General features: G+C 44.1%; 1 protein-coding gene across 2 annotated transcripts; it reads left to right on the top strand.

The window, feature by feature from the left end:
- The first annotated feature begins 423 nt into the window (after positions 1–423).
- On the top strand, positions 424–14,311 carry crata (carnitine O-acetyltransferase a). 2 transcript variants are annotated; one of them, XM_066713172.1, is made up of 14 exons: positions 424–493; positions 3,056–3,334; positions 3,619–3,737; positions 8,069–8,122; positions 8,394–8,559; positions 8,797–8,971; positions 9,233–9,411; positions 9,610–9,710; positions 10,141–10,260; positions 10,536–10,658; positions 10,868–11,003; positions 11,095–11,157; positions 11,455–11,592; positions 11,757–14,311. In XM_066713172.1, the coding sequence occupies exons 2-14, from the start codon at positions 3,068–3,070 to the stop codon at positions 11,970–11,972; spliced, it is 1,857 nt and encodes a 618-aa protein (XP_066569269.1). In that variant the 5' UTR covers positions 424–493; positions 3,056–3,067; the 3' UTR covers positions 11,973–14,311. The 2 variants fall into 2 exon arrangements, with proteins under 2 accessions (XP_066569269.1, XP_066569268.1); XM_066713171.1 differs by lacking the exon at positions 424–493 and adding an exon at positions 1,070–1,168.
- The last annotated feature ends 8 nt before the right edge of the window (positions 14,312–14,319 follow it).

The raw sequence follows: 14,319 nt of genomic DNA, 5'->3' as shown, positions 1-14,319 counted from the left end.
AAAATTAATGATTTCCCAAATAATGTGCGGTCAATATATGCATTGCTTTATGTAAGATTCGTGAAACTTTAAAATCCGTTCATGTTCTACGGAGGATATGAATACAAATTATTAATAATATTTTTATAAATACATTAATATATCTCAAATAGCCTATATTATTTTTATTTCTTTATTTATGGATTCATTAATTCGTTTTTTTATTTCAACATTTATTTATGTATGTGTTTACCGGTATGCATATATACTTATTTATTTACTTATATATGCATATAATTCTTTATTCATGTGTTTATTTGATGAGTTTGCTTGGCACTGCTGCCTCACAGCCTCTGCGACTCGGGTGCCTTCCGGGTTATCTTTTCTCTGTATGGTATATGAATAGGCTACATTTCGTATCATTAGACAGTGATCACATTATCACTCAAGATGGCCGCGCGATTTCCACTTAAATCGCACTTCGGATGGTTGGGGATCTAGCATCTCTACACATGTATGTTACATACCTTTTTCTTCTTACTATTATTATTTTTTTTTTTAAATCTCTGCGGTTATTCTTATGACAATTTACACGCTGCGGTTTGTGAATATATTAGGATGCACGGCAAAATAATGACGAAAACGCTACCTGTGAAGACTACTTAATGAACAAATAACATTATGAAAGGAACAATAATTTAAAGTATCTGAAAATACCATGTCTGCAGTCCTTTCTGCATGATATTTAATATGCAATTTTTATAGTGGTATTTATTAAGTATGAGTAGAATATCAGTGATTTAGGTTAGGTGTAGTGTGCATCAGAGTATTATGTAAAAGTAAGAGGGTTAGTACTAGCTCTAGTAAAAGCAGGTACGTTCATGTTTATGATAGTATGTTTTCACTATAATGTATATATTTTTATTATTATTATACGACCCAGTTTGCGAAGTAGAATCATTATGACGTAAAAATACGTCCTCTGCTTGCGTGTGTGCGGGGCAGCGCTGCCCTGGCTGGCCGGCCATTGTGCGGGGCATGTGGCCGTGATGCAGTGCTGTGTAACACTGTATTTAGTCCGTCCTTGTAGGTCGGAAGGCACAGATCTGGCCAGTCCTGTACTTTGAACAGAAACCTGGTTTTGGGGGCGTTACTGTAAAATATGCTGGGGTTTGTAGCCAGAGCTATGGTGAGTAAACACAAGCATAAATGCATTTTTTTCTTCATTATTTATTTTTTATTTCGCGAGATCTCTGAATTTCTATTCCGACAGATACTGTAGATTTTGAGGTTTTTGCGATTTCGCGAGTGAACGGAATTGTGACAATGTTTAAAAATAGTTCAAAGGTTTATATGCTGTTTACGGCGATGGGTGTCTGTCGTGTTGTGTGGTTTTGGACAGTCGGAATAAGCAGAGTTGTGTTAAAAACAGAAGTAAAATAGCGCTGAGAACTTATAATTGTGTTTTCAGGTTGTGTCATTATTTAACATCACTATACATCGTCTTTTTATATATTTTTATCTTCCTGTACAGCTACTATTTGCGCCGAGAACACTTGTTTTCATTTTACTGTAATGTAACTAATAACAGGCCAATGTCGTGTATCACACATGAAATGCATTTGATATCACTTGCAATATGCAATAACATACACAGCGCTGGTGGGCAGGGGAGAGACTTCAAGTTCATTGCCTGGACATAAACGCGCTCGGATGGGCTATTTATAACCTAACCTTACTACACATGTGCTGTGTGGGGTGTCATGTCCTCAAGCAGCAACACAGAAACAAGTCCGAGCTTCTACAGCCAACATCAAATAGACTTGAAACCAATAACAAATCACACGACATCATATTAATGGGATGTGTGTGCTTCCATGGTCTTGTAGATCCTATTGACAAAGCATCATGTATTATTATTATGATGATCTTTAATTTATATGATAAGTGAAATCTTATGGAGCATGATTGAGTGTCCAGCCCTGGTCCTGGAGAGCTGCATGTTATTATTCCTATCGTTTCAAGTCTAAACCATAATTGCTTAAGTGAATCACTAATTGGCTTAATTAGGCTACATTAATGTGATTACCAGTCACTGGTTGCAAAGACCTATAATTCCCCATGCTCATAGGGTCAGGGTTGGAGACTGGAGCTGAAGGATGCACACTGTAGTATGTATAGTTAATAATCAACATTTATGATCCATTGCACAACACTGTTGCTGTATCCCTTCAATGTTGGAAAGCAAAATCCTTTAAAATCCCAAAGACACACATTGGAGATACTCTTCCCTTATCTTTATTGTGTATTTTTACCTTTGGCTGCTGACTCATGACACTACCGACCGAAACAGCCTACCCCAGTCTCCCCCCACTGTCGGGTACGGCCCCCCGCCTCACAGTTAGAAGGTTAATTATATGACAGCTATTGTTTTGTGTGTAGTCGGGAGTGTTGGCACCTGTTTTTTTTTTTTTTTTTTTTGTATCCGACCTTTACAAGTGTCATCCCACACCGACCCCATGTTTGGTGTGGCTGCCCATTCTGTATCCAGCGAGCTCCTATGTGGCCCACGCCATGCTTTCATATGAATCAAACTCTTGTGAAGTTCTTAAGCGATCTCCAAGACTCATCTTGTGAAATGTACTCTGTTCATCTCTTTGTCTGTCTTCACATATTTTCTTTCGAGTTTGAGGTGTAGGAATTGTTTTGTTCTGACACGTTGCAAGTGTTTTTGCTTTAGAGTTGCTAGCAGTATTTATGTTAGAAATGCTAGACGCTTATGTGAAGGTGAAGGTTTGCAAATGCAATGTACTTTGGTTTTTGTAAAATCTCATCATTAATCACCTTCATGGAAATGGTTTATATCAGTTGTAACATGTTCACACTTTCTGCCCTAATAATTAATGGAAAATATTGGTCAATATAGCTGGTATTTAAGGCACGTAATCCAGTGAAGAAGCAGAACTTGGCCCCTGCGTCGGGCAGTCAGATTTTGCCACCTACTCCCCTGTGTTGCCTGCCTTGCCTTTTAGAAAACCATTTGTTGAAGGCCCTGTGGTGGCTGTGTGTCTTGCAGGCCAAGCCAGGCATGCTGAAGCCCTCGCACCTGGTGAAGCCCGTGTCGGTGACCAGGATACCTGGGAGGTACCTGGTCCACCAGGAGGGGCTCCCCAAGCTGCCGGTGCCACCGCTCAGACAGACGCTGGAGCGTTACCTGCGGGCGCTGCAGCCCATCGTCAGCGCAGAGGAGCTGGCGCACACGCAGCAGCTGGTGGAGGAGTTCCAGAGCTCCGGGGGTGTGGGAGACCGGCTGCAGAAGGGCTTGGAGCGCCGGGCCAAGAAGACTGAGAACTGGGTACGGGACAGCACAGTGTGGTTCCAGTATTTATAATGATGATAATAATGATACTGATCGTGTGACTGTTGTAAGAGTACAAATATGAATTATTATGTTTGTATTACTGTTAATTTTCTTATTATTGTTATTATTTAGTGTATACTATTATCATTATCGCTGTTGTTGTTTTTTTTAAATGTCATATTTAGCTAGAGCTGTGCAAAGCTCTTTCGTGCTGGAGCTGAAACTGCCTTCTCGATCTGTCTGTCTGTGTCTCTGCCACTGACTATCTGTCTGTCCAGCTCTCAGACTGGTGGCTAAACACGGCCTACCTGGAGTACCGGCTGCCCGTGGTGATGAACTCCAGCCCTGGCGTGGTGCTGCCGCGGTTAGAGTTCACAGACCGCCAGGGACAGATACGGTGAGGCCGCCCCCCTGCCTGGCCGGCTCAGAGAAGTGAGCAGCACGAGTGTGCATACAGTGGGGGAAAAAAGTATTTGATCCCCTGCTGATTTTGTACGTTTGCCCACTGACAAAGAAATGATCAGTCTATAATTTTAATGGTAGGTGTATTTTAACAGTGAGAGACAGAATAACAACAACAAAATCCAGAAAAACACATTTCAAAAAAGTTATAAATTGATTTGCATGTTAATGAGGGAAATAAGTATTTGATCCCTTCAACTTAGTACTTGGTGGCAAAACCCTTGTTGGCAATCACAGAGGTCAGACGTTTCTTGTAGTTGGCCACCAGGTTTGCACACATCTCAGGAGGGATTTTGTCCCACTCCTCTTTGCAGATCCTCTCCAAGTCATTAAGGTTTCGAGGCTGACGTTTGGCAACTCGAACCTTCAGCTCCCTCCACAGATTTTCTATGGGATTAAGGTCTGGAGACTGGCTAGGCCACTCCAGGACCTTAATGTGCTTCTTCTTGAGCCACTCCTTTGTTGCCTTGGCTGTGTGTTTTGGGTCATTGTCATGCTGGAATACCCATCCACGACCCATTTTCAATGCCCTGGCTGAGGGAAGGAGGTTCTCACCCAAGATTTGACGGTACATGGCCCCGTCCATCGTCCCTTTGATGCGGTGTAGTTGTCCTTTCCCCTTAGCAGAAAAACACCCCCAAAGCATAATGTTTCCCCCTCCATGTTTGACGGTGGGGATGGTGTTCTTGGGGTCATTCCTCCTCCTCCAAACACGGCGAGTTGAGTTGATGCCAAAGAGCTCGATTTTGGTCTCATCTGACCACAACACTTTCACCCAGTTCTCCTCTGAATCATTCAGATGTTGGCAAACTTCAGACGGGCCTGTACATGTGCTTTCTTGAGCAGGGGGACCTTGCGGGCGCTGCAGGATTTCAGTCCTTCACGGCGTAGTGTGTTACCAATTGTTTTCTTGGTGACTATGGTCCCAGCTGCCTTGAGATCATTAACAAGATCCTCCCGTGTAGTTCTGGGCTGATTCCTCACCGTTCTCATGATCATTGAAACTCCACGAGGTGAGATCTTGCATGGAGCCCCAGACCGAGGGAGACTGACAGTTATTTTGTGTTTCTTCCATTTGCGAATAATCGCACCAACTGTTGTCACCTTCTCAACAAGCTGCTTGGCGATGGTCTTGTAGCCCATTCCAGCCTTGTGTAGGTCTACAATCTTGTCCCTGACATCCTTGTACAGCTCTTTGGTCTTGGCCATGGTGGAGAGTTTGGAATCTGATTGATTGATTGCTTCTGTGGACAGGTGTCTTTTATACAGGTAACGAGCTGAGATTAGGAGCACTCCCTTTAAGAGAGTGCTCCTAATCTCAGCTCGTTACCTGTATAAAAGACACCTGGGAGCCAGAAATCTTGCTGATTGATAGGGGATCAAATACTTATTTCCCTCATTAACATGCAAATCAATTTATAACTTTTTTGAAATGTGTTTTTCTGGATTTTTTTGTTGTTATTCTGTCTCTCACTGTTAAAATACACCTACCATTAAAATTATAGACTGATCATTTCTTTGTCAGTGGGCAAACGTACAAAATCAGCAGGGGGTCAAATACTTTTTTCCCTCACTGTAGATACGCCGATCACTGTAGTCCCTTTGGGTCAATTGCAGTGAACTTTAGTTAGTACGGAGCTCTGTACTAAGGTGAGTACTAGCTAGTACGGTACTATCTCGGGATCATCCCCAGCTGCGGACTGAAGTTAGTACCCATTGCAGCGAGAAAAGGGGTGGAGCACAGTTGGAGACTAGCTGATCCCCAGTTTTAGTACCGTACTGAGGATTAAGGTTGTTGTTATGCTACTATGCTACGAGTCCGGGCCTCGACTAGCAAACCTGAGTAGAGCGCCTGTGGTGACGCTAATGCTGCTGCACTTTGGCAATGCTCATCGAGTTAAAATGCAAATGCCATATTTCACAATATAATAATACATTTATTTTAGAAGCATAATCGATAATACAATTTCTGCAGATTTTTTTTTTTTGTGATGTTACATGTGTATATACAGCTCTGGAAAAAATAAGAGACCACTTAACATTGATTTCTGAACTTGGAGTGGTCTCTTATTTTTTTTCCAGAGCTGTATGTATATAAATTAATATTTTAAACTCAAGACGTATTTATGTCACACAAATATTTAGCTAAAGCTATATTGCATTTCCCATTGCACTGTATTTCCACAAACGAGACCCAAAACATTATCTAAACTAAACATTTAATACTTCGGTGTGAATTATTTTAAAGAAAATAATGGTGTGATGCACATGCGGAGGTTCGGACCCAGTGCCTCCAACACTGCCCCGCTGTACAGGGCTGCGGTCCCGACCTGAGCTCTCAGCACTGACCCAACCCTGCCCGGGCACAGTGTACTAATATACTATATTGGCATATACTAATATACGAAGTCAGCTGTAGGCTACATACAGCGCAATTGTATTATAACTTCATACAATTAATATTGCATTGCAATTCCAGTTGGGTAATAATTCCTGTAGAGCTTTCAATATATTCAGTTATTTCATAGTATTTAATAAAACCTTTCAACCTACAATTTGTACACTGGTTCTTATTTTAATTGTGTTTTTTGTTAGCTGTGGCATCGATTACACCAGTGTACACCAGAGCATTATTAAGACCGTACATTTTGTCAATGTCAAAAACAAAAAAGTAACTACTTGATATATAAAACAAAACGATTAGTGGTTATGAATCGAGTTATGAGTAGTTCAGTTACAAAAGTAGTCAATACATTGTGAATTTTCACATTTTGTTCCCCTTAGTACGGTACTATCCATAGTTAGTCCGTAGTTGGAGCAGGACTGAGTTAATCATGTACATAGTCTCCTCTAGGCAGCAGCAGTGATGTTGGGGTTCGTTGCAATGGAGGCCATTTTTAGTCCGTAGCCGGGGACTAACTTCAGCTGCCGAGTTTGTTGCAGTGGGTATTTAACTTGCGGACTAGTTTAGTACAGAGCTGCGTACTAACCACGGGATCACCTCCAGTTAGTACACAGCTTTCAGTTCATTGTAATTGACCCTTTGAGTCCAAGCAGTAGCCAGAATGACTGGGTCGCACTTTGCTACTTCACCGACTGCTCTGGATATGAGAACTGGGGAAGTGAGAATTGAGAAATGCACCTCGGAGCAAAATCAGATTTCAAGTTTAATTTATTTACTTGTCTTCTACAGTAGCGTTTCTTGATTGACCGGCCAGATTGGGTCATAAATAGCCCTGGTTTGTGATTAAATCCTAAGGCCTGTAAACTCCTGTAATGCTGGACCTTTCTGACACCGTTGTTAACAATTAATTTATTATTGTCTTGTTCTGTTCTAATTTTAGAAGAATATATAACAATGTTGGATGGCCTTGGTTGGGGAACGACATATTTCCATTTAAAAAATAAATTCAACTGATAAAATAAAGTCTTGGTAAAATGTAACCAGGCTGGGCCCTGTGGTGAGGTACACAGGCCCCCACGGTTCAGGACAACAACTACAGAAATCACTCTCTTTCGAAAGAGGGTACAGTGTTAAGAAGGCCTTTCTCTGATTAATCTTTTTTGTAATGTATTAGTGGTGAAAAATGTGGTTATTGTAGACCCCCCTGTTCTGTAGTCACTGTGAGCTTTTTTCACTCACACACTGACCTTTGAACAGGATCCCCTCTCACCCAGTGAGTATTTTAAGCGCATGATCTGATCACTAGCCTTTCCACACACCCCTGCAGTGAGAAGGAGAGCATTGTCGTCAGTGCCTGCAAAAAAGAAACTGAACAAATGAAAAGAAACAATGCAAGCAAACAAACAAAAGGCAGGCTGGCTCTGGTTACAGGAGCAACGCAGGGTGGTGGAGTGAGCCGTTGCCCGCAGGGTTACTTTACAAAGGCCAGCAGCCTTGTTGTTCAAACAGCAACCAAACGGACACCTGACACTGGCAGCTGAAGAGTGGAGGTCATTGGGCCCTTAATTAGCATTGAATGGACATGCAGTAAACTAATCTAATGTCCATTCATTGTGTATACAACAAAATGCTAATGTAAGAGTTATTTTAGCAAATGAGTAATTTCTTACCTATTTCAATGTCAAAGTAATATTTTTTTACAACTGCCACAATTTACAAATTACCTGACAGATTATGAGACGTGTTCATGAAGGGGTGCAGGGCTGTGACCACTGTCAATATGAGTGGAGACCGTCATCCCAAACTGCACGGAGGAGGCCTTGTCTGTGTATCTCATTGTTGGCTTCTCTCTCCCTCTGCAGGTTTGCTGCTAAACTCATCGCTGGGGTTTTGAATTTCAAATCCATGATCGACAAGTGAGTTCCCGTTCCTGTACAATTTACTTTTCCTTGGCTTCTGTTAACTTACGTCAGTGCTTTGAAAGTTTTATGTAAAACATTCCCACTGCCATGTGTTTAATTACATGATTGGTTTATTTGTTTATATTCCTCATTGGGGAACATGTCAGCTTAGCGCAAGGGTAAATACGATCTGTGGCCTCAGTTGATTTCTAGCAGTAGCCCGTTAGGAAGACCCCAAGGCCCGCTCTGTGAGTGTGACGTATTCTGACTGCCTTGTGTGCACCAGTGAGACTCTGCCTGTGGAGTACCTGGGGGGGAAGCCACTCTGTATGAACCAGTACTACCAGATCCTCTCCTCCTGCCGCATCCCCGACCCCAAGAGGGACTCGGTGGTGAACCATGCCCGCTCGAAGAAGCCCCCAACGCATATCACTGTGGTACACAACTTCCAGGTGCGTCTTTCCTGCCACAGCTAAACAGATTTGTGTTGTCCTGACCAGCTTCCTGAGGGTAACCAGGAGATATGAGAGACATACTGTGCAGTTTGAACAAGTAAAAAAGGACTAAATCCTGTGTCTCTCCAAATGATGGGTTAGCCAGTACTTTCAATCTGCCACTGCACAAATACACATTGTATTGTTATATATTGTATTTATTCAATGATTCGAGTCCCTAATCTGTCCCCTCAGTTCTTCGTCCTGGACGTGTACAACAGCGACGGGTCCCCCCTAACTGTGGATCAGATCTACATCCAGCTGGAGAAGATCTGCAACTCCTCCCTCCAGACCAACAAGGAGCCCATCGGCATCCTGACCTCCCAGCACAGGAACACATGGGGGAAGGCCTACAACAACCTCATTAAGGGTGAGGCGGTGGGCAGGGAGGAGGCTGGAGTCTGGGGAGACTTGGGTGGGGGGTGGTAGAGAGACTGGGAAGGGGTAGTGCTGGGGGGAACTGGGGAAGACTGGATGAGAGATGGGGGAGGGGGCTACATCTTGGTATTTCCAGACTGTGATTGTGAGAGCCTGTGTGGGGATCAGAATCAGGGCTGGGAGAGACTGGGATGCTTTCTAGGCATATAAAACACACACGCTGCTCACCTCTTCTGCTCCCGTACGCGTGCAGACAAGACGAATAAGGAGTCGGTGCGTGCCATCCAGAAGAGCATCTTCACGGTGTGCCTGGACGCGCCCATGCCGCGCGTGTCGGACGAGCTGTACCGCAGCCGCGTGGCTGCGCAGATGCTGCATGGGGGGGGCAGTCGCTGGAACAGTGGGAATCGCTGGTTCGACAAGACGCTGCAGGTGAGACATGTCTGCCAATCTCACCTTGCTGGGAGAGGGTGTCCCAGGAGGGGGTGTGTGTGTGTGTGTGTGTGTGTGTGGAAAGAGGACATTATCATTGTGAGCCTGGTATGGAAGTGAGTTGTATTCCACTATAGCATGTCTCCTCTCAGCTTCCAGCCTTTTTATGTTTTGCTTTCTTCCACCCCTCCCCTGCAGTTTATCATCGGAGAAGACGGGTCATGTGGTCTGATCTACGAACACGCCCCCGCAGAAGGCCCGCCCATCGTGTCGCTGGTGGACCATGTGGTGGAGTACACGTAAGGAAGGGCTCCCATTCTGCCACTGCTCCCGTACTCATCTGGGGTTTTAACAGCTGTAGCAATCTCTCTAAAAATGAGGTATCCTGACATCTATTTACGGTAGCAGAAGGAACGGCTGCTGTGATTCTGGCAAATGGTGGTTCAGGTGTCCGCTCTCAGCCACTGGGACAACAGGCCCACTCCACACAGGCCAGAGTTGAACCCAGGTCCCAGTAGCTGTGAGGCACCAGCACCAACCACTGCTCCACTGTGCCACCCCAGCGTTAATTATATGTTTATCTAATTTCCAACAACCGAAGCAGCTGGCACAGCAGCCCTGAGTGTTAAAGGCTTGTTCTTTACCCTCAGAATGTCTCTGGTCTCTTTTCTGAACACGATCTGTTTGTCTTCCTCTCTCACTCTGTCTGCCTGCCTGTCTGTTGTGCAGGAAGAAGTCTGAGATGGTACGCTCTCCCATGATTCCCCTGCCCATGCCGCAGAAACTCCGCTTCAACATCACGCCCGAAATTAAGAAGGACATCGAGAAGGCCAAGCAGAACCTCAACATGTGAGGAGTCCCCTCCGTCCTTCCCGCCGCTTCCCGGCCACATGCTGACATTGAATGGTTCAGGGCGTTTGTCACGTAATTCCAAAAGCAGACTGTAAATATACAAATCTATCTCTGTGAACTCAAAGAAAAGATGCCTTTCCCACTAATTTCTGAAGCTGAGTTGGGCGACTTTTTAAGTGTATCTTACTGGTGTTGCTGTGTTTGTGTCCAGCTGTCCCAGCCGTAGAAAGTTGCTGCTTTGTGCTCATGTGCCGTACCTCTCCGCCCCGCAGCATGGTGCACGATCTGGACGTGAAAGTGAGTGTGTTTACACACTTTGGAAAACACTTCCCCAAGTCGCAGAAGATGAGTCCCGACGCCTTCATTCAAATGGCCCTGCAGCTCGCTTACTACAGGTACAGGCACGGAGAGAGGGAGGGAGGGAACTGTTCTGGGCCTGACATTTTTGCTTCCTCTGCCCTACTCTCACTGTGTCTCTCTCCCTCTGACTCTCTCCCTCGTTCACTCTTTCTCTGCCTATTTCTGCATCTTTTCCCTCTCTTCTTCTGTTGCTCCAATTCTAACTCACATCCACTTCCACCTTGCTTCTCTCCCTCTCTCCCAGGGTGTATAACCGTTGCTGTGCTACCTACGAGAGCGCGTCTCTGCGGATGTTCCGGCTGGGCCGCACCGACACCATCCGCTCCTCCTCCGTGGAGTCCCTGAACTTCACGCAGGCCATGGACGACCCCACGCGCCAGGTCAGAGCCCCGACTTCAAGGACTTCTCTCTGTCCCTCTCTCTTCTCTGCTTGCTCTGATTGCACTGACTGGGCTTTCGATTTGTCGTTAGAACCAGGAGAAGGTTGCCCTTCTGCAGAACGCTGTGCGGGGACACCGAGCCTACACTGACATGGTGAGTGCCACTATGTATAGATGTATGTTTCGTTATTTAGCTGAAGCTCTCACCCAGGTCGACATTACAGTTGTCACAAATTAGACATTTTTCACAACATCTTCCAAAAAGATCAAGAACACACTGAAGGCAGAATAGCAGGAATACTTGCAACAGGAATGGGATACTTAAATAACCATCGGGGTGAGTCTCCTGGAGCAGGGGGCCCCGAATACTGCCACGCTGTGAAGACTGTGCTGCAGCTCTGCCCCCCCAGCATTCATTCCCACACCTGTCTGCCTGTGCTGCTGTTTTCAGGCGATCCAAGGGCAGGCCATTGACCGGCACCTGCTGGGGCTGCGGCTGCAGGCCATCGAGGACCTGACCAGCATGCCTGAGATCTTCATGGACACGGCCTACGCGGTGGCTATGCACTTCAACCTCTCCACGAGCCAGGTACGCAGGCCGCCACTCCCACTGGGCTTGGGCTGAAGGGGGGGTGGTGGAAAAACTGAAAAAACTACCAAGAGGAAAACTAGAATAGGAGATGGGAGGACAAGGATCAGGAGCAGGGCTGGGGTATTCACAGTACCATCTGTTTTGTCGTGGTCTCTGCCAAGGTTCCGGCCAAGACAGACTGTGTGATGTGCTTTGGCCCAGTGGTTCCAGACGGCTACGGCGTGTGCTACAACCCGATGGACGACCACATCAACTTCGCCGTCTCAGCCTTCAACAGCTGTGCGGAGACCAACGCTGCGCGGCTCTCCCAGGCCCTGGAGGAGGCCCTGCTGGACATGAGAGCGCTGCTGGTGCAGACACCCCAGTCCAAACTGTGAGGAGCAGGGCCACGTGGGCTGCGGCACGGCTTCAGGACAAAAAGAAACAAATTGGTGGAAGTCTGGGGGAGAGGAGAATGGTCTGTGTGTATATTGGTGCAGGAATGGTCTGGATCGCTGCCAGATTTGGGGACAGTACAGCCTGTGTGTGTGTGTGTGTCAATTTGGGGGGACAGAAAGAGAAACACAGGGAAGAGAGAGATTAAGAGGGAGAGAGAGGAAGAGAGAGGGGAGGGGATAGAAAGATATAAGGCTATTGTGGACTTGATTGAAGTAGTCTACCCTTCACTGGTAGTGGGTGAGGTTGCCTTGTGTATATCCATTGTGATACTGTAGCCACCGCTGACCGTGGCATCAAGGACCCAATGTACACTGCCCCCTACTGTTTCAGCAGTAGTACTGCAACCCTCTGCTTTCGCTGGTCTGAGGGAAAACTGCAAAAACAAAAGGGTGATTTTGTTTATTTTTTTCTAGTCGCTCAGTCAATTCAAATAATGCCAACTGGATGTCAGCCTACAGGGAACTGTTTCATTTTCATTTTAAATATATATTTTTTTACTTGTATTTCCTTACCTGCTACAAGAAATTCCTTGTTCATATGTGAGCGCACAGACACACACACAGGCACAATCCCTGGAGTTTGACTCTCCCTGGCTTTCATTTTTACACTTCTATTCATGACATGCAGTTGACAATGCTAGAGTTTGTCATGTTATGTGAATGTTTCTGGCTGATGATCTCGACTGGCCTGAAAAAGGAGAGAATTAACTAACGTCATTCAGCTCTTCAGAAGAACCAAAAAGGAATGAAGAGGGAACTTTACTTTATGCTAAAACAATTTACCCCAAGCACTTTTATTCAGGTGTGCATATGAATGAATGAATATATATATATATATATATATATATATATATATATATATATATATATATATTAGAGAGAGATTTATTTGATTTTTTAGTTACAAAGTAGCAAATGGCACATCTATATATTTTGCTATGTGTCCATGTGCTGTACATTGCTCAGTGAGATAGGTAGAAGAATCAAGGACTTATCCATTGTGTCTTTATATTCCTGAATTAAGATTATGACAACATTTAGCATAGCTAGTGTCTGATAGTTCGACTTTCGGATAGAGATATTAACCATAATATTGAATTGTCTGCTTTGAGTATAACTCACTGTCTTTACTGAAATAACTAGGCCTACATTGTGGAAGAGGAAATTTAAAGTCAAATGTTAAGGGATAGTATTTCTTACTATGAATATGAAATTCACTCCTGGACATGATTTTTGATGTCTTGGTGATATCAGACCTTATATTTAACACTATTGTTTAAATATTGTAATACAGTTTACGTGACTGGGAAGCCAGTGTATAGTAATTGACTGAGATACTGATATTGTCACACATTGCAGATACTTGCTTGTAACTGTGTGGGAGACAATTTCTATCGGCTGGTCTGTGTGTTGGTGTAAAGACTGGTTGGAGCTGAACTGCTTTGGCACAGGGCCAGTGTACTGAGGTCCTCTCGAATTAATGTGTTTTCTACAACAAAGTGCAGGGATAAAACTGTGGGGAAACTTAACTCATTGATATTTACAAAAATATATATATATCGTCCAAGTACAATCCTTGTTCTGGTTTAGAGTTTACTGGACTATTTGTAATAGTGTGTGTGTGTGCAGTCTGGGTGCAGTGTTTTACCACAGCAATACAATTTATAGTTAACAACAGTTTTATCATTTTTCCAGACCTCTGCAATCCACCAATGCAACCAGTGCAGTAGAACATTAACATAGAAAAACTATTGTTGAATATCTTAATTGACGTCCTGCCTTTCAGCCCTACTAAAACCCAAATAATATTTAGGAGACTGTAGGTAATGTTTTCTTGTGTTGTATGCCTTTATCTGTTCTTTATCATATCTAATGTATGCATGCATGTACATATATATATCTATATATGTGTGTGTGTGTTATGAGAGAGAGAGGGATTTTATATATTTAGTAAATTACATTGGATTTAGAATGCTGCTGCTTTTTTTCAAAATTCAGATTTAATATTTCCAGGGTTCAGCTTGACCATATTGTAGTGCCTCACTTTTCACTTCAATCCCTCACCTGACCTCAGTGTTTGAGGGTTCAAATCTGTAAAGTCGAATGCACTTTTGTGAGGACAGCATTTGCTGTAAAGTGTCTGAATCTCACACAGTTTATTTTCTGTCATGTTAAATGCTTAATTACTTCTTACAGATGTTTGCTTTAACACAAATCATCAAAGGTTTTGATGTCTTAGATCTCAGAGGTTTAAGATTTAAAAACTAAACTGAAACCGTGCCATTGC

This window comes from Amia ocellicauda, chromosome 9, assembly GCF_036373705.1.
Source record: "Amia ocellicauda isolate fAmiCal2 chromosome 9, fAmiCal2.hap1, whole genome shotgun sequence".
Taxonomy (NCBI): Eukaryota; Metazoa; Chordata; class Actinopteri; order Amiiformes; family Amiidae; genus Amia; species Amia ocellicauda.
This window is presented reverse-complemented; position numbering and strand designations above follow the sequence as displayed.